Source organism: Silene latifolia, chromosome 2 (genome assembly GCF_048544455.1).
Source record: "Silene latifolia isolate original U9 population chromosome 2, ASM4854445v1, whole genome shotgun sequence".
NCBI lineage: Eukaryota > Viridiplantae > Streptophyta > Magnoliopsida > Caryophyllales > Caryophyllaceae > Silene > Silene latifolia.
The window spans coordinates 132,055,657-132,079,725 of NC_133527.1; the positions used below are offsets into that span (position 1 = coordinate 132,055,657).

General features: G+C 37.2%; 2 protein-coding genes across 4 annotated transcripts; both read right to left on the bottom strand.

Moving 5' to 3' along the window:
- Window positions 1-6,082: 6,082 nt before the first annotated feature.
- LOC141642994 (uncharacterized protein At4g37920) lies at window positions 6,083-13,865 on the bottom strand. The gene is made up of 6 exons (XM_074452007.1): window positions 13,294-13,865; window positions 12,812-13,092; window positions 8,685-8,850; window positions 7,060-7,304; window positions 6,753-6,940; window positions 6,083-6,638 (listed from the first exon to the last, which is right to left on the bottom strand). Exons 1-6 carry the CDS (start codon window positions 13,478-13,480, stop codon window positions 6,428-6,430), a joined length of 1,278 nt encoding a protein of 425 aa, XP_074308108.1. The 5' UTR covers window positions 13,481-13,865; the 3' UTR covers window positions 6,083-6,427.
- Window positions 13,866-14,296: 431 nt separating this feature from the next.
- Window positions 14,297-16,946, bottom strand: LOC141642997 (protein BRICK 1). Of its 3 annotated transcripts, none has more exons than XM_074452015.1 (3): window positions 16,855-16,946; window positions 16,622-16,771; window positions 14,297-14,721 (listed from the first exon to the last, which is right to left on the bottom strand). In XM_074452015.1, exons 2-3 carry the CDS (start codon window positions 16,752-16,754, stop codon window positions 14,600-14,602), a joined length of 255 nt encoding a protein of 84 aa, XP_074308116.1. In that variant the 5' UTR covers window positions 16,755-16,771; window positions 16,855-16,946; the 3' UTR covers window positions 14,297-14,599. The 3 variants fall into 3 exon arrangements, with proteins under 3 accessions (XP_074308116.1, XP_074308118.1, XP_074308117.1); XM_074452017.1 differs by having other exon boundaries at window positions 16,622-16,759; window positions 16,855-16,943; XM_074452016.1 differs by having other exon boundaries at window positions 16,622-16,785; window positions 16,855-16,942.
- Window positions 16,947-24,069: the final 7,123 nt, after the last annotated feature.

Sequence of the window (24,069 nt, forward strand, 5' to 3'; positions counted from 1 at the left end):
AAAGAATTTGTCAATTCTATCCATTCCTAAAAAGAATTTGCCGAAATGGTTTTAAACACTGACGGAGCCAGGATTTTAACCGAGGAAGTGAATTACGGTCGGGTAAACAAGAAGTTTGTATTTCAAAAATTATTTGAACATAGATTATAAATGATGGGGCATATTCTGCACCCGCTGACCGAGTCAACATATTGAGCAAGGTCAAAGCTAAAAGACAGCAAGTCAACGTATTAGACAGCCTAACTAAAGGAATTCAATCGGTGACTTTGTTATTCAATAGGAAAAGAGTATAAATACAAAGTACGTTCGGTGGGAACCGAATCCTATTAGTTAGGAAACTAATCACATAAAACTAGCAACTAATAATAACAAAATCGTAATCTAATAATTACAATATACAAAGAATATTTTACATATTCTATCACACCCCCGCAGTTGAAACGGGAGGAAGACGAATGTGTAAACTGTCTCGAAAATCATCAAAAAGGACTAGAGGAAGACCCTTCGTGAAGATATCCGCAATTTGATAACGAGAAGCTATGTGACGAACTCGAACTTCACCACGTTCAACCTTTTCTCGGACAAAATGAATGTCCATTTCAATATGCTTAGTACGCTGATGTTGAACCGGGTTTTCCGAAAGATAAATAGCACTGACGTTATCACAGTATACAAGTGTAGCTTTGGGCATGGGTACATGAAGTTCCACGAGCAAATTTCGAAGCCAACATGACTCCGCAACAACATTAGCTACCCCACGATATTCCGATTCAGCACTGGAGCGAGATAACGTGGGTTGACGTTTAGATGCCCATGAGATTAAGTTGTCCCCTAAAAACACGCAATAGCCGGAGGTGGACCGGCGAGTGTCCGGACATCCGCCCCAATCAGCGTCCGTATAAGCTCGGAGAAGAGTGGGGGCAGATTTGTATAGCCATAGTCCACGGGTAGCAGTGCCCTGAATGTAACGGATAATCCGTTTTAGAGCGGCCATGTGCTCGGTCATTGGGTTGTGCATAAAGAGACAACATTGTTGAACTGCGTAGGATATGTCGGGTCGAGTAAATGTGAGATACTGTAGAGCACCGGCAAGACTACGATATAAAGTGGGGTCCGAATAAGGTATGGACTGATTGGCACTTAACTTAGGTTTGGTATCAACGGGTGTGGCAGCGGACTTGCAGGTAGACATACCCGCTCTGTCAACAATCTCATTAGCATACTTGGTTTGCGATAAAAACATACCTTTGGAGGTTTGCTTGACGGAAATGCCCAAAAAATAATGGAGAGGACCGAGATCCTTCATTGCAAATTCCTTGCTGAGACTACTCATAATGGTGGTACGAAGAGCATCCGAGGAGCATGTCAAAATTATATCATCAACGTAAAGTAATAAGTATGCAATATTAGTACCTTGTCGATAAATGAACAATGAGTGATCCACTGTACTATGCCGGAAACCATTTAGAGCAATGAAATCAGCAAACCTTTTATACCAAGCCCGAGGAGCTTGTTTGAGACCGTAAAGTGACTTCTTGAGAAGACAAACATGATCGGGTCGAGATTTATCACGATAGCCAAGAGGTTGATACATATAAACCGTTTCGTTAAGAGAGCCATGCAAGAAAGCATTTTTGACGTCGAGTTGATTAATAGTCCAAGACTTAGACAAAGCAAGACTTAGCACAGTTCGAATCGTGGCTGGTTTAACAACCGGGCTAAAAGTTTCGCCGCAATCGACACCAATTTGTTGAGTCTTGCCATCACCTACAAGACGAGCCTTATACCTTTCAAAGGAACCATCAGAATTAAATTTATGACGGAAAATCCACATAGAGCGAATAACATTTACATTCATTGGGCGAGGAACCAAGACCCACGTCTTATTATTAATAAGAGCGGAATATTCGTCGTCCATGGCCAGTTTCCAATTTGGGTCACGAATAGCAGACACGGGATTTTTTGGAATCGGTGACGGGGCTAGTGTATGTGACAAATTGTGAGTCTGGGTAGGTGGTTTGACGTATTTTGGATTGGGCTTGTAAATGCCATGATCAGCTCGGGTAGTGGGCTTTGAGGCGGGGATGGGCTGTTTTGTGGGGATACGAGCAGAAGGCCCATGTGGTTGGAGTAGGTCTGCTGAGTTAGGGAAATGGGCTTCAGATTGTGGGGAAGCCATTTGTGGGCTGACGGGGTCAGTTGTGTGAGGAGGGGAAGACGGGTGTAATGGGTCAGGCAAAGGATTGGGCTGGGTCATATGTTGAATCACATAAGGAGTTATGCTATTGTCCAAAAAATTATAGGATGAAATGTCAGGCTTATTTAATGTACTAAATGGAAAAATTTGTTCATTAAAAATGACATGACGACATATGATAATTTTACGAGTGGACATATCGAGACACTTATAACCACGGTGATCCTTTGGGTAGCCAATAAACACACACGGAGACGACCTAGGTTGAAGTTTGTTTATAGTTGTAGATGGAAACAAGGGAAAACAAAGACAACCAAAAACACGGAGATGACTATAAATCGGGGATCGATTATAGAGCACAGTAAGGGGAACATTATAAGCAATGGGCTTGCTAGGGAGGATGTTGGATACATAAGTAGCGGTGTCAAGTGCATAATGCCAAAAATTAAGAGGTAACGAGGCATGGATGAGAAGAGTACGAATAATATTGTTAATAGACCGTATTTTTCGTTCGGCTTTTCCGTTTTGTGAGGATGTATGTGGACATGAGAGGCGGAAAATTAATCCCTGCTTAGCACAAAATTCACGAAAAAGACTATTGACAAATTCCGTTCCATTATCACATTGAATCGACTTTATTTTTCGTTCAAATTGAGTTTGAACAAAAGCATGAAAAGTAGTTAATATGGAGTTTACTTGGCTTTTTCTAGCAATCGGAAAAGTCCATAAAAAATTACTGTAATCATCCAAAATTACCAGATAATATTTGTGACTTAAAGAAGATAAGACGGGTGAAGTCCATAAATCACAATGAAGAATATCAAAAGGCATATAAGTGTACGACATTGACTTAGCAAACGGTAATCTAACGTGCTTCCCAAGCGGACAAGAATGACAAAATAATTGTTTAGAATTACAATTAATATTCTTATTATGCTTAATAATGGAAAAAATAGGGTCACCCGGATGTCCTAGGCGATTATGCCAAGTAGATGACGCTAAGGCTGTAAAGACAGACGACGGAGCGGCTGACGAGGATGGCTTGGAAAGCGGGTAAAGGTCACCATGACTGTCACATCTCAGAATTCGAGTCCCCGTCCGCAGATCCTTGACACAGAAACCAAAAGGATCAAATTCGACAGTGACTTTATTATCAGTCGTGAATTTGCGAACGGAAATAAGATTTTTAACAAGTTTTGGAGCGTATAGAACATTTTTCAAAACTAGAGGGGGATGTGGTTGTGGCAGGGTAGTATGTCCGTATCCATGAATTGGAATGGACTGACCATTTCCGACAATTATACCATTACGAAAGCTCGAATTAATAAAAGACGAGAGTGTACCTTGGTTTGCCGTCATATGAGATGTAGCCCCGGTATCCATGACCCATGGCTCGGGTGGAGCCAGTCCCAGCGTGTACATCGCGGCCTCGATGTCAGTCTGTGACGGAGCCGCTGTCTCTGCATTGTAGCTGTGCTGAGGTCGAGGTCCTAAGATACCCTGTTGCGGTCTGGGAGTAAAACCGGGTCGCATCATCCAGGGGCTAGATGGATACGGACACGGTGGATAGGCCCATGGAGAGGGAGGCCATTGCCACGGCCCGTAGCCACCAGGCCATTGAGTAGGAGCAGCAGAAGGGGATGGCACAGTGGCCGCTGTAGAAGACGAAGTCCCCTGCCCCTTACCGCCGTTGTTTCCAGAGTTTCCCTTGCCCTTATCTTTCTTCTTACCATTATTACCACGGTTGCTCTTACCGCCCGCCTGAGTTTTACCGCCGTTGTCGACGTCGGTGTTGCTACGGGAATAGAGAGCGGCCGAGGAATTAGATCCGGTTGCTTCTTGCTTAGCTAAACCGGCTTCTTCAAGGGCTAACATGGATCGTGCCCTGAAAAAATTTGGAAGAGGATTAGCTTGTCGGATTATGGTTCCGACGCCGTGGTATGCCGGGGACAAACCTGAAACCAACTGAAGAACTAGTCGGTTCTGAGAGACAGGGGAGCCGACGTTCTTTAGTTGATCTGCCAATGACTTGAGTCGTTGGCAGTAAGCGGAGACGGATGAAAAATCATTCATCTCGATGTGGGAGAATTCTTGTTCCAACGTCACAGCACGCGAGTTCTGATTGTCTTGAAAAAGATCAGCCAGACGATTCCACGCTTCCATTGCCGTGGAATTTGTCTCGACAATTATTTCGAGCAACTCGGTGGTGATGGTGGAGTAGATCCACTGTAAGACCGTTGCATCCAATGTTTCCCACATTTCCTTTTCATCATCAGTGGAGGGCGGCGGAGATGCGACCTTCGGAGCAATGATGTGATGGAGAACACGGTTAGATTTGGCGTGATTGGTGAATAATGCGACCCAAAGCGGGTATTGATCGTTATCCATGCCTAGTTTGACAGGAATATGATTAGCGACATTATTAACTGCAAGTGCCGGATGAAACGACGACTTTGCATCAGGCGCCATGTTTGACGTGAGGTCGTGGGTTGGATGTATGATCGAAGAAGAAGAAGAAGAAGATGAAGGAGAAGATTGAGCGGAAGCAGAAGTTGGATCGATCGGGGTTCCTGATACCATAAAGGAATTCAATCGGTGACTTTGTTATTCAATAGGAAAAGAGTATAAATACAAAGTACGTTCGGTGGGAACCGAATCCTATTAGTTAGGAAACTAATCACATAAAACTAGCAACTAATAATAACAAAATCGTAATCTAATAATTACAATATACAAAGAATATTTTACATATTCTATCACTAACCGACATAGCCTGTCGGCCTGTCACTTGGGTCTCGGCTCGGCAACTATCCGGCCGAGAGGCATATCCGCGTACTCACATCCAGTCCCCTCGGCATGGAGTCAACCAGGCCTGCCGTCCCGGCATGGGTCCCTCGGCCGAGGGTAAGATAGTCTTTCCACCTGCTAGCCACTTGGCCACTACGTGACAAAAGGTGAAAGCCTATAAATACTCCACTTCTCTCATTGAGAAAAGGATCCGAAAATCATCTTAATCTGGTATAAAACTCCCTTATCTCTCTACAATATACTTGTCAAGTTAACACACAACTTATCTCTTTAAGTTTACTGACTTGAGCGTCGGAGTGAGTACGCTCGGTACCAAGCCGAGCCCTCAGTTTGTTCATCTTTACAGGAGAGACCGAAAGGAAGAGACAAGCAACGACGTCATTCTACAAGCTTAAGTGGTCATAATCCTGCTCCGGAATTACACCCGGAACAATAAATAAGGAGAAATTTAAAATTGATCTGCTAAAATTACCTGTAAAATATAAATAACATCCTAAAAATCACTTTATTGGTTTTTGAAATCTTTAAAATTATCGGCAATCCTTCTTAGAAGCGAATTCATCAATTATCGAATCAATAAACTCCTTGGCAATCCCTTAACATACACAATTAATGAATCTGTTATAATCATCCTCCATCCGGTTACGAAGTGTAGCCTTTATCAATTTCATGGCTTAAAAAGCACGCTCTGCGGTTGCTGTTGACATCGGTAGAGTTAGGACCTGTTATTTTGGACTATTTCTACCTCTCAACAAACACGAAGTATAGGAGGTAGTTACGACCTCCAAAATACCTTAAAAGATGTCTTAAAGGTACAATGCTTGTTTCAACACAAACAAAACCATCAGCCAAATACATTTTGAGAACTCAAATAGCAACTATACGAACACAATATGAAACTATACAATATGCTATCTACGATTCTATCCATCTCTCTTCTATTCCATTTCCCAACCCCCAGATGCACAACCAGACACTGAGGCATAGAAATCACTGTTGATCCCTCTCATTCCTTACCCTCCAAATATGATAGAAAACAGCCGCTACTACTGCATAGACGATCCTCCTGCCAATCATGGATCTCAAACTCTTTTTCATGCTCATTACCATGTTCATAGACTTTCTCAAAATCGAGTTTTAAAAACCAGACAAATTATCGAAAACAATGTTCTACACTGAATCTAGAAATTCTAATGCGATGATGTCCCATATATCAACATCACACAGAATAATTACTAAGGCTTAATTGCCATCATCTAGCTAATGTCAGTATGCCACCCTGCATAATACTCAACAAGATACATGCTAATTCGGTTACTTATGACATGTCAAGCGGTTTACACTTATCCGAGTAGTCGTTTAAAGAAGCTATTTTGTTGGGCATCACATTCTGAAGTTGATGAAAGGGAACATTCAGTAGGTTCATATTTCATCCCGTGACTTACTAGCCTCTTCGTCTGTTTTATCTTCACGTTCCAAGTACTCGGTCTCTATTGTTTCCTTAAGAATAAACAGCCTTTGAATAACCACTGGCTCAGCTATTTGCTTGGCTTCCCTGATCTCTGTCCCCTCGTGACTTAACGTGTATGCATCAAGCATTATCTTTATCCATTTATGTAGCTCTTTTGGAGTCCTAAACCATCCAAAACAAGCAAGTAAATACTACTGACTGACACACAATCTTGCAGAATCAAGACTGACTTTTCTGGTTTCAAATTTTCAAATGCAAGTCTTATATCTGGCTTACGTGTAAAGGGCGTTAGGATCCTTGGCTTCATGTTCACCTCCAGGACAAAAAGCCATGGCCAATGCTGAGAATCTCTCCTCAGGGTCTGTGAAGTTAAGCAGGTGCTTGAGTAACTTTATCTCTTTCGGTGCTATACTTCTGAGACTGCTTTTCGTTGTTTTGTAAAGACGGTACATAATCTCTTTCACCTAGGAACCCATGTCAAAAATTGAGGAATTAGCAGAAACTTTGCTAGCAGTAGCACTAGGCACGACAGTAAATGGTAAATGTTACCATGAGGAAAAGGACATTACAATTGCTACAATACCTCATTTTTCATAGTCTTGGATTCTCTTGCTTTAGCCCATGCACTATTGATCAATAATATCAAAGAAGAGTCGAGCTGCTTTCCCTTGGCAAAGCTTTTTATCTTCTCACAGGCAACTTCAATTGATGGAGAGTTGAGAATATCATCAAATTTAGCCTGGGCATCGTCAAATGTATCTACAATCTCTAGTGTGCTATCATAAGCCGAGACTGCAGCCAAGCATCTAGCTGAAAGCCTTGCAACAGCTGTTCACACCATAAGTGATGAAAAGAAGAATGTAAGACGGCCAACTCCCTTACAAGATGAATCTAGGCTTACTTCCACAAAAGTTTTGCTTATCAAAAACCTAGATATAGTTCCATTGACGTAACCATCACCGTGTTTGCCTTCTAAAGAGGACATAGATTACTTCCGGTGAAGCAAAATACTAAAATCATGCACACATAGTGTTTAATACTTCGTCAAGTTTAAGAGCATACTAAAAACAATGTGACCTTTTTTTGCGATCAAGTACATTCATTTAGGTCAGAAGTTAAAGGTCTGCCAAGAAGCAGAACAGGAAATCAAAACACATCGTCTCGTACCTCACCAAGTAAAGGAGAAGGAAAAAAATAGGTCGAAATAAACGTGTGAAAACTGAAAAGATCAACAAAAAAACTATCTGGGAAAAATAAAAGAAAAAAAGAAGCAGAAATAGGCACCCAAGACACCTCGTTGTCACAACCATGTCCGACCGTTTAAGAATGTGACCTTAACCTACTAAAGCCAACATCTAAAGAAGCTTCTAAAGTAAACTAAAAGCAATTTTTCGACGGCAAACAAATCCCCGGTAACTGGCACAGGGGCGAGGAAAGTAGAGTATCCAAGAGAAAACTTCCAAGGTATTCAATTTGAAAAGGAATTGCGGAATCTACCTGACATTCATTTCCTATCATAGCTCATGGCCTCATGCATTATTCTACACTTGCTTAGTCAGATATGCAGAACTTGTATAAGGTTTAGTTATTAGGTTTTAGTTGCAAAAGCAACTAAGAAACGATACATAGTTTGTTCTTGGGGCCGTTTGGTTGCCATGATGGAAGTAAATTCCCATCAATTTCAAAAACACATGAATTGGACAATCATGTAAATTGCTTAAAAATCGTTTGGCTGACATACAGGAAATAAATTGATGATGCAGGAGTTTCCAATTACCTAGGGTGCTAGGTAATCAAATTCCTCCGTAATGGGGGAATTGGCAATGCCTAGGAAAAAGCAAATCATGGGATTTTTGGCAACCAAGCAACTCAATTTTTTCCAATTCAGCCACATTTATAGTGGCTACCAAACGATTTAGTAGAATAGTCTGCAATGAATGGAACACCAAACCACTGACCTACAGGCTGGCGCTACAGCATGCCTGTCACATAATTAATATCAGAGGAAGTATTGATACATGTGCATATGAAGACCAGTCAAACATTGACGAAGGGAAGACATGATACTAGAAGGATATCATACCAAATCCAAGAGACGTGAACCAACGTTGAACCATCTCATAAATAATATCACAATCTGAGAGAGAACATAAAAATCCTAAATGGTTTTTTATTTAACTTCAACGCGAAATAAAGATTGTTAGTTACCATCCCGGTCGTCCAAACCATCATATGTCTGTTGCAGTAACTTAAGGTGACGGAAAAATTCCCCATTGAAATCTCTACGCCGCTTTGCAACAATAGCATTAACATCAGTGGGATTGTCTTCTATATCCTTGAAAAGTTCAGTGTGTCTTTCCATCTCATCATCAATCTGTAATGCTCATTTTTAATCAAAACAAAAACAATGCACACCTCTGAAAGGTACAATATCATACAAGCTTTAACGTACAATAGCCTTCCGTATGTCTCTTTAACTCCTCCCTATGCTAAAGTAGCAAAAACACAAAAATTCATGCTTTTACACCATATTATGTCCTTAACTCGAAATTCAGAATGCGAGAAAAGAAATGGTAGCATAGTTTCCCTTTAAAGTAAGCAATCAAATCCCAACGGCCAGTTTTGGGTTGGGACAAGAAGAGTCGAGTAATACCGGGTTCAGCTTTTGTCGGGACAAAATCATTTAAGTTGAGTTGAGCTTGGGTTTGAATGTTTGATCATTATCGGGTACAGTCAAGTCTAGTGAGAGCTCGAGTTAAATCATTATGTATAATTTTATGGAAGATTTTTTCATAACAAATCTAAATATATTAATTTTATATTTCGAAATTACAACTTTTACTCTATTTACTTTCGGTCAAAAGTTTTCAAAGTTTGACCTTCAAAAAGTAGATGCTACCAATGAATTGGATTGGAGGGAGTATTGATTTAGGGGTCGTTTGGTTACCCACTAAACAACACAGGAATTTAAATTCACGTGAATTGCAAAATTGACCTATTGTTTGGTCACCCCAATTCACATGAATTGGGAGTTCCCATGAATTCCAATTCCTCCATAATGGAGGAAGTGGCTTACCTAGGTCCTTCTAGGTAAGTGGGAATGCCAACATGAATTGCACTTCCTACCTAGCAACCAAACAATATTTTCTAATTCACGTGAATTCTAACACGTGTTTTATGACTTCCTAGGCAATACGAATTCCTACATGCAACCAAACGACTCCTTAGTATCAGGTCGTCAATTCTAACAAATGATAAATTTTAGTGTTCCGTCTGGTCGGGTTTTGAGTTGTCCTTCTCCTGATCATTGTGAGATTATTTCATCAAACCCAATCATTGTTGCATACGAGTATGAAATTAGAACTAGTACATCATATAACGGGGGTGGGGGATTCGAACCTTAGACCTATTGGGGGTCGGGTGGGGTCAATTAGAACTAGTTTCATTGGTTACAACAGTTCTTATAAATAGTTAAATTTGCAAAATAATATTTCTTAATCAAAGTAGTACTAACTAAAGTACTTAGCCATTAACTCGTAAGCAACCCGACCCAAAATGACCCGACCCGAAATGACTTGACAACAGGTCACCCAAAATTGACCCAAAACCCGAAAGTGGCTCGACCTAAAATGTGTGTCAGACCCACTGACCCCAAACTGACACGACCCATACCCGATCTGATTGACCCGTTTTGCCAGGTCGAGGTCCAACTGAACCACTAGGGTAAGGCTAACACCTCTTCAATACTATATATTAATTCCAGAAATCAAGGGATTTCAATGTAATTAAAGAAAGTTATACAAATTAATTATACTATATAGTTTTAAATCAATAGCACCGTGTGATGGACCCGAATAAGGGATCTCAATGCAAATATTATATAGTTTGGGTTAAAATTAAATTATATAGAAGTTTGGTAATTTTCCTAAACATGGTCAATTTCCATAAAATAAAATAATTAATTAAGATAGTCAATTTCCTTAAAATAAAATAATTAATTAAGATGGTCAATTTCAAGGAGACTAAAAGAAAGAAGATGCCTGGTAATTTTCCTAAATATTTATAGAAGACTAGAAGATGGTCAATTTCCTTAAAATAAAATAATTAATTAGTATAAACATGCACACTTATAGTATTAATTATTATCATCATAAAATTATCAATACTATATATTAATTCCAGAAACCAAGGGACTTCCATATAATTAAATAAATCTATACACATTAATTATACTATATAGTTTTAAATCGCTAGCGCCGTGTGATGGACCTGAACAAGGGATTTCAATGTAAATATTATATAGTTTTGGTTAAAAGTATAAATTTAGAGAATATTAAAATATGGCGAATTTCCTTAAATAAATGGGTCCCACTTATGGTATTAATTAGTATATAAATATGTTAATTATTTAACATACATAAATATAATATAAGTATATGTTATATTTTGGAAACTATTTAAAGGTAAGTAAATCAATTCAGATTTTCAAAAAATATAATATTCCATAATTCATTAGATTTGTAATTTAATTAGTAAATAATAATGATTGCTCTTAAATAATATTCTAATTTAATATTTCAGATTTATTTAAATATATATATAACTCTACTACAACTAGATAATCAACTATTATGATAGTAACCTTCCATGTGAGTAGTAAAAGCAACAATAATATATAGCAACGAGAGTAGTGAAAGTCATACTAGCAGCAACGGGAGTAGTGAAATTAACAATAATAAATGCGGGAGTAGTGATAGAAAAAATAATGACGGCAGGAGAAGTGAAAGTAATAGTAGTCACAACACATTTAATGAAAGTAACAGTAAGAACAACGGAAAGAGTATGAAAAATTAACTAACAATTCGATTTTAAGAAAATATTAATTTATTTAAATATACGACCTTGACAAAACTAACGGGTTAACCGTAAAAATAGCACGAATAGTAAAACAAACAACAGTAAGCGAAGAAGTAGTGAACGTAATAGTATTAACAGGAGATGTATTGAAAGTAATAATATTAACAGCGGGAGAGGTGAACGTGTCTCATAATTTGTTAATTAATTTTACCTCTCATCATAATTTTAATATCTAAATTGTAAATGTATGTGTTAACCAAATTTAGAGAAATCATATTTCATAGAAAATAAAGTTTAAATGTTAAATAAAGGTAGCCCGGGCGTAGCCGGGCACTAAACCTAGTATATAAAATTTAAAATCTATGCAATTTTATTAAACTTTATAGTTTATTTAGTTTATTAGATGTATAGAGATGTTAATTATTTAACATACAAAAATATAATAAGTAGGTTATAAATAATTCAAGTTAATTCCATAATATATAATATTGCATAATTCTTTCGATTTGATTTAATGCATATATGTAATATATTTATATAAATATATAATCGTCTTAAAATTGCATGCCTAAGTAGTAAAAGTAATTTCGTTAGTAAAGAAAAGAATTGTATTAACATTGGATATAATTATACTCCCTCCTATTCTCTATTTTCTTCCCTATTTCCTAAAACGGATTATTCAGGTTTTCTTCCCCTTTTCTTTTTTGGAAACTTTTTAATCTTATTTTATTCATTCCTCTCTCCTATCACCAAACCCCACCCAACTCACAATTCTTTATTTAATTCCTAATTATTCATTTCTCTCTCCTATCACCAAACCCCACCCAACTCACAATTCCTTATTTTATTCATTCTTCTCTCCTATCATCAAACCCCACCCAACTCACAATTCATATTTTATTATCCTCCTTAATATTTGTGCCCCAACCAAAGAGGAAGAAAAAGAAGAATAGGAGGGAGTATGATATTAATCACTCATTTGAATAGTAAAAGTAACAATATTATCAACGAGATTAGTGAGAGCGGTAGAAACAACGGGAGTAGTGAAATAATCAATATTAATGCAGCAATAGTGAAAGTAACAATAATTACGAATGCGGCAGTAGTGGCAGTAACAATAATTACGGCAGGAGTAGTAAAAATAACAATGATTACGGACAAGTAGTGAAATGTTATTACTATTGTTTCATTAATAAGAGTAAAATATTAATAGCGGGAGTAGTGAATTTGTCTCAAAATTTATTCCATCGTAATTTTATGATATGTTATAAAAAATATATAAATAATAAACTTATGGTTATGGGTTATGCAACTTTAAGTAATTTTATTTAAAAAAAAATTAATGGCAAGTAGAGGTAGCCCGGGCGAAGCCGGGCACCAATACTAGTCGGTACCTAATACATGAGAATTGAGATATTAATTTCTTGCTAAATTAATTCTATGTAGCAAAAAAAAAAAAAAAAAAAAAAAAAAAATACCTTCTTGACTTTAACGGCCAAAGTGTTAAACTTATCCTTTAAAGCAGGATCAGTCTCAAGATTAGCTCTGATTCGACATCGATTATAAAACCTATGGCTGTATTTCTTCCAATCATTCCGAAAAACCAAGTACTTTCTCCAATCCTTTGGTTTTGGTTTCTCATTTAGAAACAAATCAATCATCTTATCACAAAATTGGGTCATTGTAACACCATCACTCACTTGAACATCTGCCTCATTTTCTACCACTTGGGTATCACTTAACTCACTCGCTTGAGTCCCTAATTCCAGTACAAATTTAAACATAAGAAATGTCCATCATATCTAAGTTATTACTTATAATGCCAAAAAGAACAAACTGAAAACTACTATTTCCGTCATAATCATTTGTTTACCCTTTTGTTTTTGGGACGGGTATTTTAGTCAAAGGTAAACAAATGAGTGAGACGGGGAGAGTAGATAATTGATTAAATTTTACTTACAGTGGGAGTTGCTGAGTTTTGGGTTATGAAGAGTTGTTGAGGATTTGAGGGTGTATGGATATGAAGTGGAGGTGAAAGCATTATTGGGAGAAAGTGAAAATTTGGGAAAGTTGTGAGAGTTGTTAGGAGGTAAAATATCATTCGAAACAAAAGTTGAAAGTTGGAAGTTGATGATACCACCATTCATTATTCAGTCGAGCAACAAAGTGTTTTGGAGAAGGCAAGGGCAAGCCTTTGGGAGTGTGGGAGGTTTTTGAGGTTTTGGATAATATCAAGAGTACGAACTCCTTTTTTATTGATACAAATTCTCATTCAAAACGGGCATTATCCATCACAAGTTGAAGACGCTTTGTTTTATTGAATGGAGCTTAACTCAATAAGCTAAACTTAATTGAATGAGTTGTAGTGAGTTGAATTAAATTAAAATTTAATGAGATAAATATCACTAAAATAAGTTGAGCGAAATTGTGCTAAACTGAACTGAACTGAAGTGAGTTAAAAGAGAGTTAAAATGTCAGTGCTTTTAGGGTGAGCTTTAATTTAAATTTGAGCGTGAGTTTTAAGGGAGATTCATTTCAACCACTCGTCGCAATTGGTTTACTTTAGGTATTCCACTCATTCCGTCATAGCCACAACTTGGAATGACAAGAACCATACTTGAATGAATGACAGTCAAAACTATAACAAACATGTGCTATAACTGTTGAAAGAAGATGCATGAAACCTACACGGGAAAATTACCACAAGGCCGTAATCAACTTAAGCAACCTTGAAACCTAGTCGACATGAAGAATTTCTATCCTATTTCTGTACTTCATTTAAAAAGGGTTTAGATTTAAGGAGGTTCAAGTGATGGTTGGTAAAATGTGAGAATGATTTTATCATATGAAGGGAGGAGGCTTAATGCTGAAATATCCCTGTAAATTTGATTGACCAAGAATTGGACCACCACAGAATGCTTTCTTGGAGTTGGCAACTGTTCTGAATGCTGATAACAAGAAGATTACAAGAGACTCTTAATCAGTGTACTAAAAAAATTATTTTGGTACAATTAAACTGTACTAGAACTATCTGAGTGGATGATACCAGGCTACAGCAGTTACAGTAACTCTTAAGCGAAAACTGTGAGAATTTACAAGCCAGAATCAAAGTCACAGTACCTAATAAGTTGGAAGTAGTACAATATCATTCTAAAGATTCCTAGGCTAGATACAAGGATAAGCTGCTTTTCATCTACATTTCGTACTTCAACAACCAGAGTAGTTGTCAGATACCAACACCCTCTCCTTTCCATTATTCATGCACATCAATTAAACAGAGACGGGTTTGCTGACGCACTACTCACTTGAACCTCGAGCATTTCAAGACGCCGCTCGAGTGTGTCCAGTTTCTCGTTAAGTGATGCCAATTTGCTCTTCGTCGTTGCCTCTGAAGTGAATTATTACATAAGATGTCAAGCTAACTTTGCAGCACTATAACAGCCATGTTTATAAAGAATTCTGACAATTCAGTATGCAAAAAGATCAAGAACAAAACCGCATAAGCATTTCAAGTTCATAAATATTAGGCTGAGTGCTGACACACAGAGTAACATAGAAAAAGGTCGGCATGATGATCGGCAATTCATCCAACAAAACTTTTATTGCCAAGGATATCGATAATTTGTAACAAAATAACACTCTGTATGTTGTAATAAAATATACACTCCCTATGCTCCAACAATGTTTCAGTCATACGCAGTAGTACTACAAAAAACTTTTAGGGGCTGAAATACAGAAAGAATTCTCATTGTCTCCCTTTAAATAAAGAACCTTCGTCTTTAAAGAGGGGTTACTCTTCCGCTTATCTCACTTACTATTCGACTCCCTCCCATACAACAGGAAATGCCATTACATTTGGCACAAAAATTTAGGAGAAACAAGCTAAACAGGTACAGTTACCAAAATTCCCTTTGCCTATATTACCCAATATACTCTTCATCTATCACCCCACAGCACCCCACCCCAACCCCCACTAACTGCAACCTAAACCGCGAGTGTTGTCAGAACGGCCGACTACCTTCACCACAGGCGTTGCTAGAGTCATCACCCCCACCCCTGACCACTCGAAAAAGGGTACGACATTCAAACATCTCATTTTAAGCCAAAATATGTTAGCAGGTGTTAGATGGTGGTTGAAGAGGATGGTGATACTTCCGGGGTTAGAGGAGGGTTGCAATGGTGGTGGCTTTAGGTGGTGGTGGAGCTGTGTGGGTGATGAGAATGCAGTGGTCTGATGTGGAGGGTGAGGGGCTTGTGGTGTGGAGCTGGTGGTATCACGTGGTTGAGGGGCTTGTGGTGGGATCGTGGGGACCCGGTGGTGCCAAGTGGTGTTGGGGCTTGTGGTGTGGGTTTATAACTCTATGAGAAATTCTAGTGAAGTTGGGGTTCAGGCTGGAATTAGAGAGTACAAAGAAGGGTATATTGGTCATAAATTAAACTTAGTTTTGGCCATTGAAGGAAATGGTGCTTTTCCGGTGAATGGGACAAAAATGGAATCGGGTGTTTTTCTGGCGAATGGGAGGGAGTATCAGAGAACCATAACGAATAAAAGAGTGGAAGATAATAGTTAAAGCTCAGTCAATTATTTGTAATTCCATAGATAAGAGAAGATCACGGTGAAAGGAAGTTTTGAAAGAACAAACGTAATACGCTACTGCATTGATTTACAACCACAAACAATCTAATTTCTCCCATATTTCACCATTGCCGTAATTCCCTAACAGCATAACAACAATTGAACCTCCCCTATTTTAGAAATTGCAATAATTTCCGTAACACCATAACAATAGCAATAATTTCCTTCCTTCTCTTTGTCGAGGGGCAATTACGAATCGCAATCATCCAAATACTCAATGGACACGCTGACATGTAGCGTGTGTTTGGTTAGCAAAATAGAAGGGAATGAGATGGGAAGGGAGAGAAAGGGGGTAGGGGTGTTTGGATACAATTTTCCTTGGAATCGTTTCTATGGCGGAGGGATTTAAGGAAAAATGAAATGGATCCCTCCAGAAAATCCGTTGCCCTCCACCACCCCTTATTTGCCAAACAACAAGGGATTTTATATCCCTTATTTCCTCTCTGAATCCCGGAATCAAAACAAGGACTTAACAACTAAGTCGATGAATACGGAAACTCGGTTAAATTCCATTACAAGGATCATCCCCCCACTTAGACAAGGGCAAGCAAAGATGAGATCGAAATCAGCGCTAGGTAGCAGTATAACTAGTGACGGAAACATTAAACATGTAGAAAACGAGATTGTAAACTTGATTAATAGTAGTTGGTACCAAATTGGACAAGGAAATCGAAGAGACGGCGGATGTTGAGAGAAATGTGAGAAATGAACTCGCGATTCTCCCAATCAGCTTGAACTGCTATTCCAACATTAACCGCATTCGTAATTCCTCCTGATTTCGACATTATACCTACAAATAACTCTGGAAATGAAACCCTAAATTCATCAATCATCAGTATACAATACCAAGGAATAAACGATACATAAGAAAAAGAGGGAAAGTACCTGGAGATTTGGCAGGGAAGCTCAAGATCTTAGGAGATGGATGCCCAAACTTGTTTTCTTATTGCTCTTCTTTCGGTAAATTATACCATGCACCCAGGAGTATGGTGCATGATACTCCCTTTTCTTAATTTTTTTCTTATAATAAATAAATCATAAATTTAATAAATTAGAAAATAATAAAAAATATATTATTATTCATAATTTTTGTTCCTCTACAAATAGAGATCATATTTGATATGTTTTGTTAATTATTTTATTTTTTCTCACATATTCACATAACGTAATTGACATATTCATATCATATCACATAATTTTTTTTTCCTTTAATTATTTTGTATTATGCGGTTTTGATATGAAATTAAACGTTCATGATTATTGTTCAATATATTTGAACCAATAAAGTCATATTCACTAAACTATAAATGTCATATTCACTCAAGTGTAAGTGAATATAATAGAACTATGGGATGAATATCACACCACATAATACATATTCATCAAACTATACCGTCATATTCACAAAATTGAAAGTGAATATGATAATGTCCTATTGTGAATATCGCACTTTAATGCACATATTCATTAAACAATATTGTCATATTCACTAAACTTAAAATAAATATAATAGTGTCATATCGTGAAAGTAACACTACGTAACACTTAAATTGAATATGACTGTGGTAACTTTTTCTTGAAAGTGGAAGTTAATTTTTTGTTTTAAAATTTTAAAAGGAAAAAAAAAAGCAAAAAAAGAAAAAAAAAGGAGGAAGTTGAGGATGAGTGGGGAGTGGGGGGGGGTTGGAGAGAGTATGTAGTATCCTACACATGGGTGTAGGATATAAGAATTGTCTTCTTTCAAGCCACGACTCGCTTTCCAAAAGCTCAAGGCTTTGTATTCTTTTGTACTTAAGTTTCGTTGCCTTTCGGATTTAGGCCCTGTTACCAAACAGCGGATTAATTTCAGCATAAACAATTGCAAAAGCAGATTATAAATGGCAGATTTTATCAGAAGTTTTGACTAGTATATTATAATTAGCATAATTAATTTGAGTGTTTAGTAATTGGCAGATTACGATGAGTAGATTGTTAATTTTCTTTGTAAAATGGAAAAAAAATTCATATTTTACAATATCATAACCAATATGCTGGGGTAAACCGCATATTGTAAAACAGCATATTGACCCCAAATATGTTGTTTCAATATGCTATTTACCAAACACTAAAATTAGCATATTGATTGGTTTATTTATTCCGCACTTTAATAAATTTAGTTTATTTATTCCGCACTTTAATAAATTTTCAGTGCCTATAGTTCAATTTTCTATTATTCAAGCTATAATAAAAATAAGTTAAATCATTTGAGTTGTCTTTAATAAAATTGTTACTCCCTCCGATCCAGACCAAAGGTAACATTGACTTTTTTGCACTATTCATGGTCGTAGGGAATCTTCGATATTATTCTTAATCTATAAGACAGAATATATTCATGTGAGATCTTGTTTGATTCATCGTCATGAATGCTATAAGAATATCAAATTTTTACAATTTTTAATAATGTATAACTAAAGATATTTACGTTGCAAAACGTGTCTCGACAAGTATGAAAAAGTCAATGTTACCTTTGGTCTGGATCGGAGGAAATATTATTTTAAAATATGATATGCAAAGTTAAGCTAGTAGCAAGTAGCGTACCGTTAGACTTGCTCTTAGTCCTCTCTCTTTTCTTTTTTTCTATTTTAAAGTATATATTACAGGTAAGCTTTGGAACCTACATTCAAAATAATGGTATTATTATTACTATAATTTGTCAACCATGATAAATTTTAAGTTTTACGGAGTATAAGATATGAAAATTAAAATGGTCTTTCTCTTTTCTATTTTGGCAATAATGTATGTAAATAATATTTTTTGTTGAAATTAACCTTAGTGAGTGTAAATAAGTAGAAGTCGTTAAGAGAGACTTGGAGTTAAGCTGCTCTCCCTCTCAACGACCTTAGTGAGAGTAAATAAGTAGAAAAATATATAAAAAGAAAATGAATTTGAGACAAAGTCGAGCGACTATATAGCAACCACAATAGTTTTGCCAGAAAAAAAAAAAAAAAAAAAAAAGTAATGTATGTAGCACAGGTGAGTTGAACCCTTGATTTCAGGCCTTTATTTTTATTCAAAACAACATATACCCTAATATGGAGACTCTTTAGAGGGAGGGCAAATTAAATCCGAACCTAGTTTCAGTAATGACGTGAACCCATTTTGAATAATATGTTTGACACTAACCCCATTTTGTTAATTTTTTTGGTTTTCAACCCTATTTTAAGAAAAAAAATTCTATATACTCCCTCTGATCTACACCAAAGGTAACACTTACCTAAAACAGACGATTCACACCAAAGTAACATACCTTATTTAGCCCACAACATTACAAAGTTGTTCTTATACTAATTTCATATTTACACAAAATGTCATCACATACTCCACATGTCATTTTATAATTAAACTTACAATTACATGGTTTATCTATTTTTCCCTCTTTACCCTTAATTTTTCACCTTTTCTTGAATACTTCATTTTTTCCTATGTTACCTTTGGTCTCGATCCAAAGGGAGTATTTGTCATTATTTTCTTACTCTATATACTCCCTCCTATTCTCTATTTTCTTCCCTATTTCCTAAAACGGATTATTCAGGTTTTCTTCCCCTTTCCTTTTTTGGAAACTTTTAATCTTATTTTATTCATTCCTCTCTCCTATCACCAAACCCCACCCAACTCACAATTCCTTATTTAATTCATAATTATTCATTTCTCTCTCCTATCACCAAACCCCACCCAACTCACAATTCCTTATTTTATTCATTCCTCTCTCCTATCACCAAACCCCACCCAATTCACAATTCATATTTTATTCTCTTCCTTAAATATTGTGCCCCATCCAAAGGGGAAGAAAAAGAAGAATAGGAGGGAGTATTAAAGTTAATAGAACAGTTCGTCTCGTTATAGATGACCACTATCCGTCTATAGTTATAAACGGATAGTGGCCCACTCACAAAATTAAAGTGGAAGGGCAAGTGGGGGTATCTATTTTCCACCCATTTGTACTATCCACTTTATTTATGAAAGGGACACTGTCTGTTTATAGTTATAGACAGATAGTGTGTCTATAATGAGAATTTGTGATTGAAGAGTACGATAGTAGTAACTTTGTAGAGCTTGGAAATCCTGATACATAGAAAAGAAAACTATGTCGACAATTAAGCAGAAAGCACATTTTTGACAAAAGGCTATTAATGATTCTTCTAATTTTATATGCACTCCTTTCCGTTGTTTTTAGTAATATTGTCGGAGAAGTTCAACTTTGGAGCATGTAATTGTATGTTGATGGCAATAATCCATTGACACGTTCGACGTCGTCCTAGGATGTTATTTTACTGTCACATTTGATCCTAAGTGGCTGGGTGGTAGGTGCAAGGATGTCAGTCAAATGACTCTAATCTGTAAAGTACGTTGCAACAGCTGTCCTACTTTTAGTAATTTTATTATAAACATATTTAGATTAGACCGACATATCGTACTTTATATGAGTATTTATTAAGTCAGATGTGAACCTTGGTTAAATATAATTACAATGGTATAGTTAGTGTTATAATTTATGATAATTTGTTTTTAATAGTGATTATATTTAGCTATAAAATGGTTAAAAATTTCGTCTTATTGCCTCAGACTAAAATATCCGTCTCTAGTAAGACCAACCGTACATTGTTGGATAAATTTTGAAAAGGTTCTAATAGCATGTACATACAATACTCCCTCCGTCCCGGTCATTTGATTATCTTTGATTTTAGTACAAAAATAAAGGAAAAAGAAGTAGACCAATTGTTAGATGACAAGTGGATCAAATTAAGTAAGGAGGATCAAGTTACTCATCAAAGACATTTCTATAATAGAAAGATAAACAATTGACAAAATACCCCAAAATAGAATAGGTAAACAATTAACCGGGACGGAGGGAAAAGTTTTAAATGGAACATTTTTTTTTATGTTCTCCCTTATTAAAAAGCACAAAATGGTTCTACATCTATAATTTGGAATTGTAGGGGCCTTAATAATGCACTCTCCCCTACAATTCTCAAGCTAATTAGAGCGCTTGTTAGTAATAAGTTTTATGATTTTCTTTTCTTTATTGAAACTAAATGTAATATAAGCACTATAAGTCCTTTATTTAGATCGTTGGGTTTTGTTGAGGCCACCGGGGTTGATGCGTGTGGAGCGGCCGGTGGCTTATGGGTGGGATGGAAAAAGGAAGCTAAAACGAGCTTTGTAGTTTCTTGTAGTAACTTTGTGATCCTTTTAGTAGAAAAATATAATGGGCTTTTGTGGTACCATGTCTTGTTCTACGGTGCGCCGAACCTTTCTTCGAGGGAATCGGTTTTGTTGGATTTAGAGGGGTGTTTGAGACGTTTGGAATATCCATTCCTTATTATAGAAGATTTTAATCAAGTTGAGTTTTCGTATGATAAATTTAGTTCCAATAAAAATCGTATTCCGGGAGCCTATGAATTCAATAATTGAAAATAAGGAATGAACTTTTGGATATACCTTTTAAGGGACCAAGGTTCATTTGGTGCAACAATAGAAAGGGAGAAAAGAGACTCTATGAACGTATTGATAAGGCGTTGGGATCTAAGGATTGGTTTTCCATTTTTCCAAGTACGGGTATTAAACACTATCCAATCCAATTTTCTGATCATGCACCTATTAAGGCTGATCTAAACCTTACAAAAAATACAAACAAAAAGCCATACCGTTTGGATGCATGGGCTTTGGAATACACGGAATGTATACAGGCTATTAGGGAGGCATGGTACATAAGCGACCGGGGGTCTCCAACTTTTTGTGTTGTAAGGAAACTAGCTCGGGTAAGGTATAGTGTTAAAAAATGGGCAATTGACAAAAGAAAAAAAATGGAATGGGAAGTGGGATGATTTTGACAAGAAGCTTGAACAAGGAATGGAATTGGCGATAAATGGTGGCAACGATGAGGAGTACACTAGGGTAAATGAAGAGGTTCGTGAATTCGCAACTGCAGCCGCTATTTACTGAAAACAGAGAGTAAAAATCAAATGGATTGTGGACGGGGATACATGCACGAAGTACTTTTTCAATTGGGTGAAAGGCAGAGCGGGTCGGAATTTTATCCTGAGTGTAAAGAATTTGGATGGTTCATGGTGCTATGATCCTGAGGAGGTTAGTAGTATTTTTCAAAATTACTTTACGCAACTTTACACCCCGGAAAACCATCCCCATTCTAGATCCCCGTATTCAGACATTCTAGAGCATCTTAGACATCGGGTCTCTAGTGATGATGCAGATACTTTGGGAAAACCGTTTTTGGCTAAGGAAGTTAGAAGGGCGGTTTTTCAGATGGGACCTATGAAATCTCCGGGTCCGGATGGTATACCGGTTATCTTCTACCAGAAATGTTGGCATACGATTAAAAAAGATTTTACAAAAGCGGTTTTATCCACCCTTAATTCGGGAAAGGTTCTAAGGGAGATAAACATAAACTTTATCGCCTTGATCCCAAAATGTGATAATCCTGAGGAGGTCAGAGACTATAGGCCCATTAGCTTATGTAATGTCTTCATGTGGATTGTCACGAAGTGCAACACTAACGACTGTTAAAGATTATGGGGTACCTGGTAGGGGATTATCGGAATGCGTTTATATCAGGTAGGAATATTACTGACAATATTCTGATGGCACATGAAACAATCCATAAGATTAACTCGCACAAGAAAGGGAAATTTGGGAAGCTTGCTTTTAAGGCTGATATGAGTAAGGCATATGACCGGGTGAAATGGGACTTTCTACAGGCCGTGCTCTTTAGAAAATTTATATCTCTATTATGAACTGTGTCACAACAGTCTCATATAAGGTGTTGTTTAATGGGTCACCTCTACAACAATTCCAGCCATTTTGTGGCTTACATTAAGGGGACCCGTTGTCACCTTATCTGTTTATTCTATATATGGAGGTCCTATCAAGTAATGCGGAACACGCGCGGTTATTCTTTGCAGATGACTCGGTCTTATTCTTTGCAGATGACTCGGTCTTATTCTTTGCAGATGACTCGGTCTTCTTTCTGGAGAATAAGGGCAGGTCAACACACCATCTCAAGAGCCTACTTAAGAACTACTGCAGGGCATCGGGACAAGTGCTTAATGAAGGTAAGTCCGGAATTATCTTCAGCCCAAGCACTAAACTCAGGAAGGTTAGGACCTCTCTGAGAGTTCTTAAAATAAAAAACAACAAAGGGATAAGAAAGTACTTGGGGATGCCTACTGAATTCCAAGCATCTAAAAATGATGCCTTTAAGGGGCTTGTGGAAAATGTTCTAAAGCAGACATCTTCCTGGAATGGGGTTTTCCTATCACCAGCTAGGAGATTGACACTGATCTATTCCGTTCTATCAAACATCTCAAATTTCTTTCTATCGGTGTTCAAAATACCTGTAAGTGTAACAAATAAGATTAACTCTCTTTTGTCGCATTTTTGGTGGGCAGGGTTGTAGATACCTCATTTCTGCACCTCCCGCAAACCACCCGGTGATGATTGGGCCGCATGTTTGGTACGCGGAACGATTTATGATAGTTTGTAAGTTTATCGTCAAGTGATAGCTCAAATATTTGTGTCTACCCCTTGGTTGTTATCTACACGCCATTATGATTGTTTTGACAGTAATTAGAGTTCATTTGGAGTCCGTGTAAAAAACCGCTTCATTTTCTAATAAACCGTTTTAAAATGCCGAGTCGGAATGTTTTGGTATATTCCGGATATTTCTATTCTATAATTTAATCTTATATTCTTTTGGTATAATATTTCCTGAAAATCTTATTTTAAGGAATAAGAAAGTTAAGATCTACCGCAATTCCATAAAAGAAACGCGGAAATCGTTCTTCCGCAGGAGGAAACCTCTGGGGAAAGGACGCAGCACCTGCTGCGCCTCTTCCAAGAGTCGCAGTAGCCGTTGTGCCTCTTTCCCAGCCCTTTTCTGTGTATTTTCATATCTTTTCGAGATTAGTTTCCAAAGTTTCAGTCATACCATAATTCCTCCGTGTGATTAGTATAAATAGGGACCTTCGTTCCTCATATTTCTCACGCAAGTGTCCGCCCTTCTCTTCTCCCTTTGCATTCTAAGACCGTGCTCTAAGCTTATTG

Excerpts from the sequence above, each read along its gene's own strand:
- LOC141642994 (XM_074452007.1), bottom strand. The coding sequence starts at position 13,480 with ATGAATGGTGGTATCATCAACTTCCAACTTTCAACTTTTGTTTCGAAT. Across the intron at positions 13,093-13,293 it reads AAAACTCAGCAACTCCCACT|GGACTCAAGCGAGTGAGTTA; the intron begins GTAAGTAAAATT and ends TACTGGAATTAG. Across the intron at positions 6,639-6,752 it reads GATCCTAACGCCCTTTACAC|GACTCCAAAAGAGCTACATA; the intron begins GTAAGCCAGATA and ends TGGATGGTTTAG.
- LOC141642997 (XM_074452015.1), bottom strand. The coding sequence starts at position 16,754 with ATGTCGAAATCAGGAGGAATTACGAATGCGGTTAATGTTGGAATAGCA. Across the intron at positions 14,722-16,621 it reads CGATTTCCTTGTCCAATTTG|AGGCAACGACGAAGAGCAAA; the intron begins GTACCAACTACT and ends AATTCACTTCAG.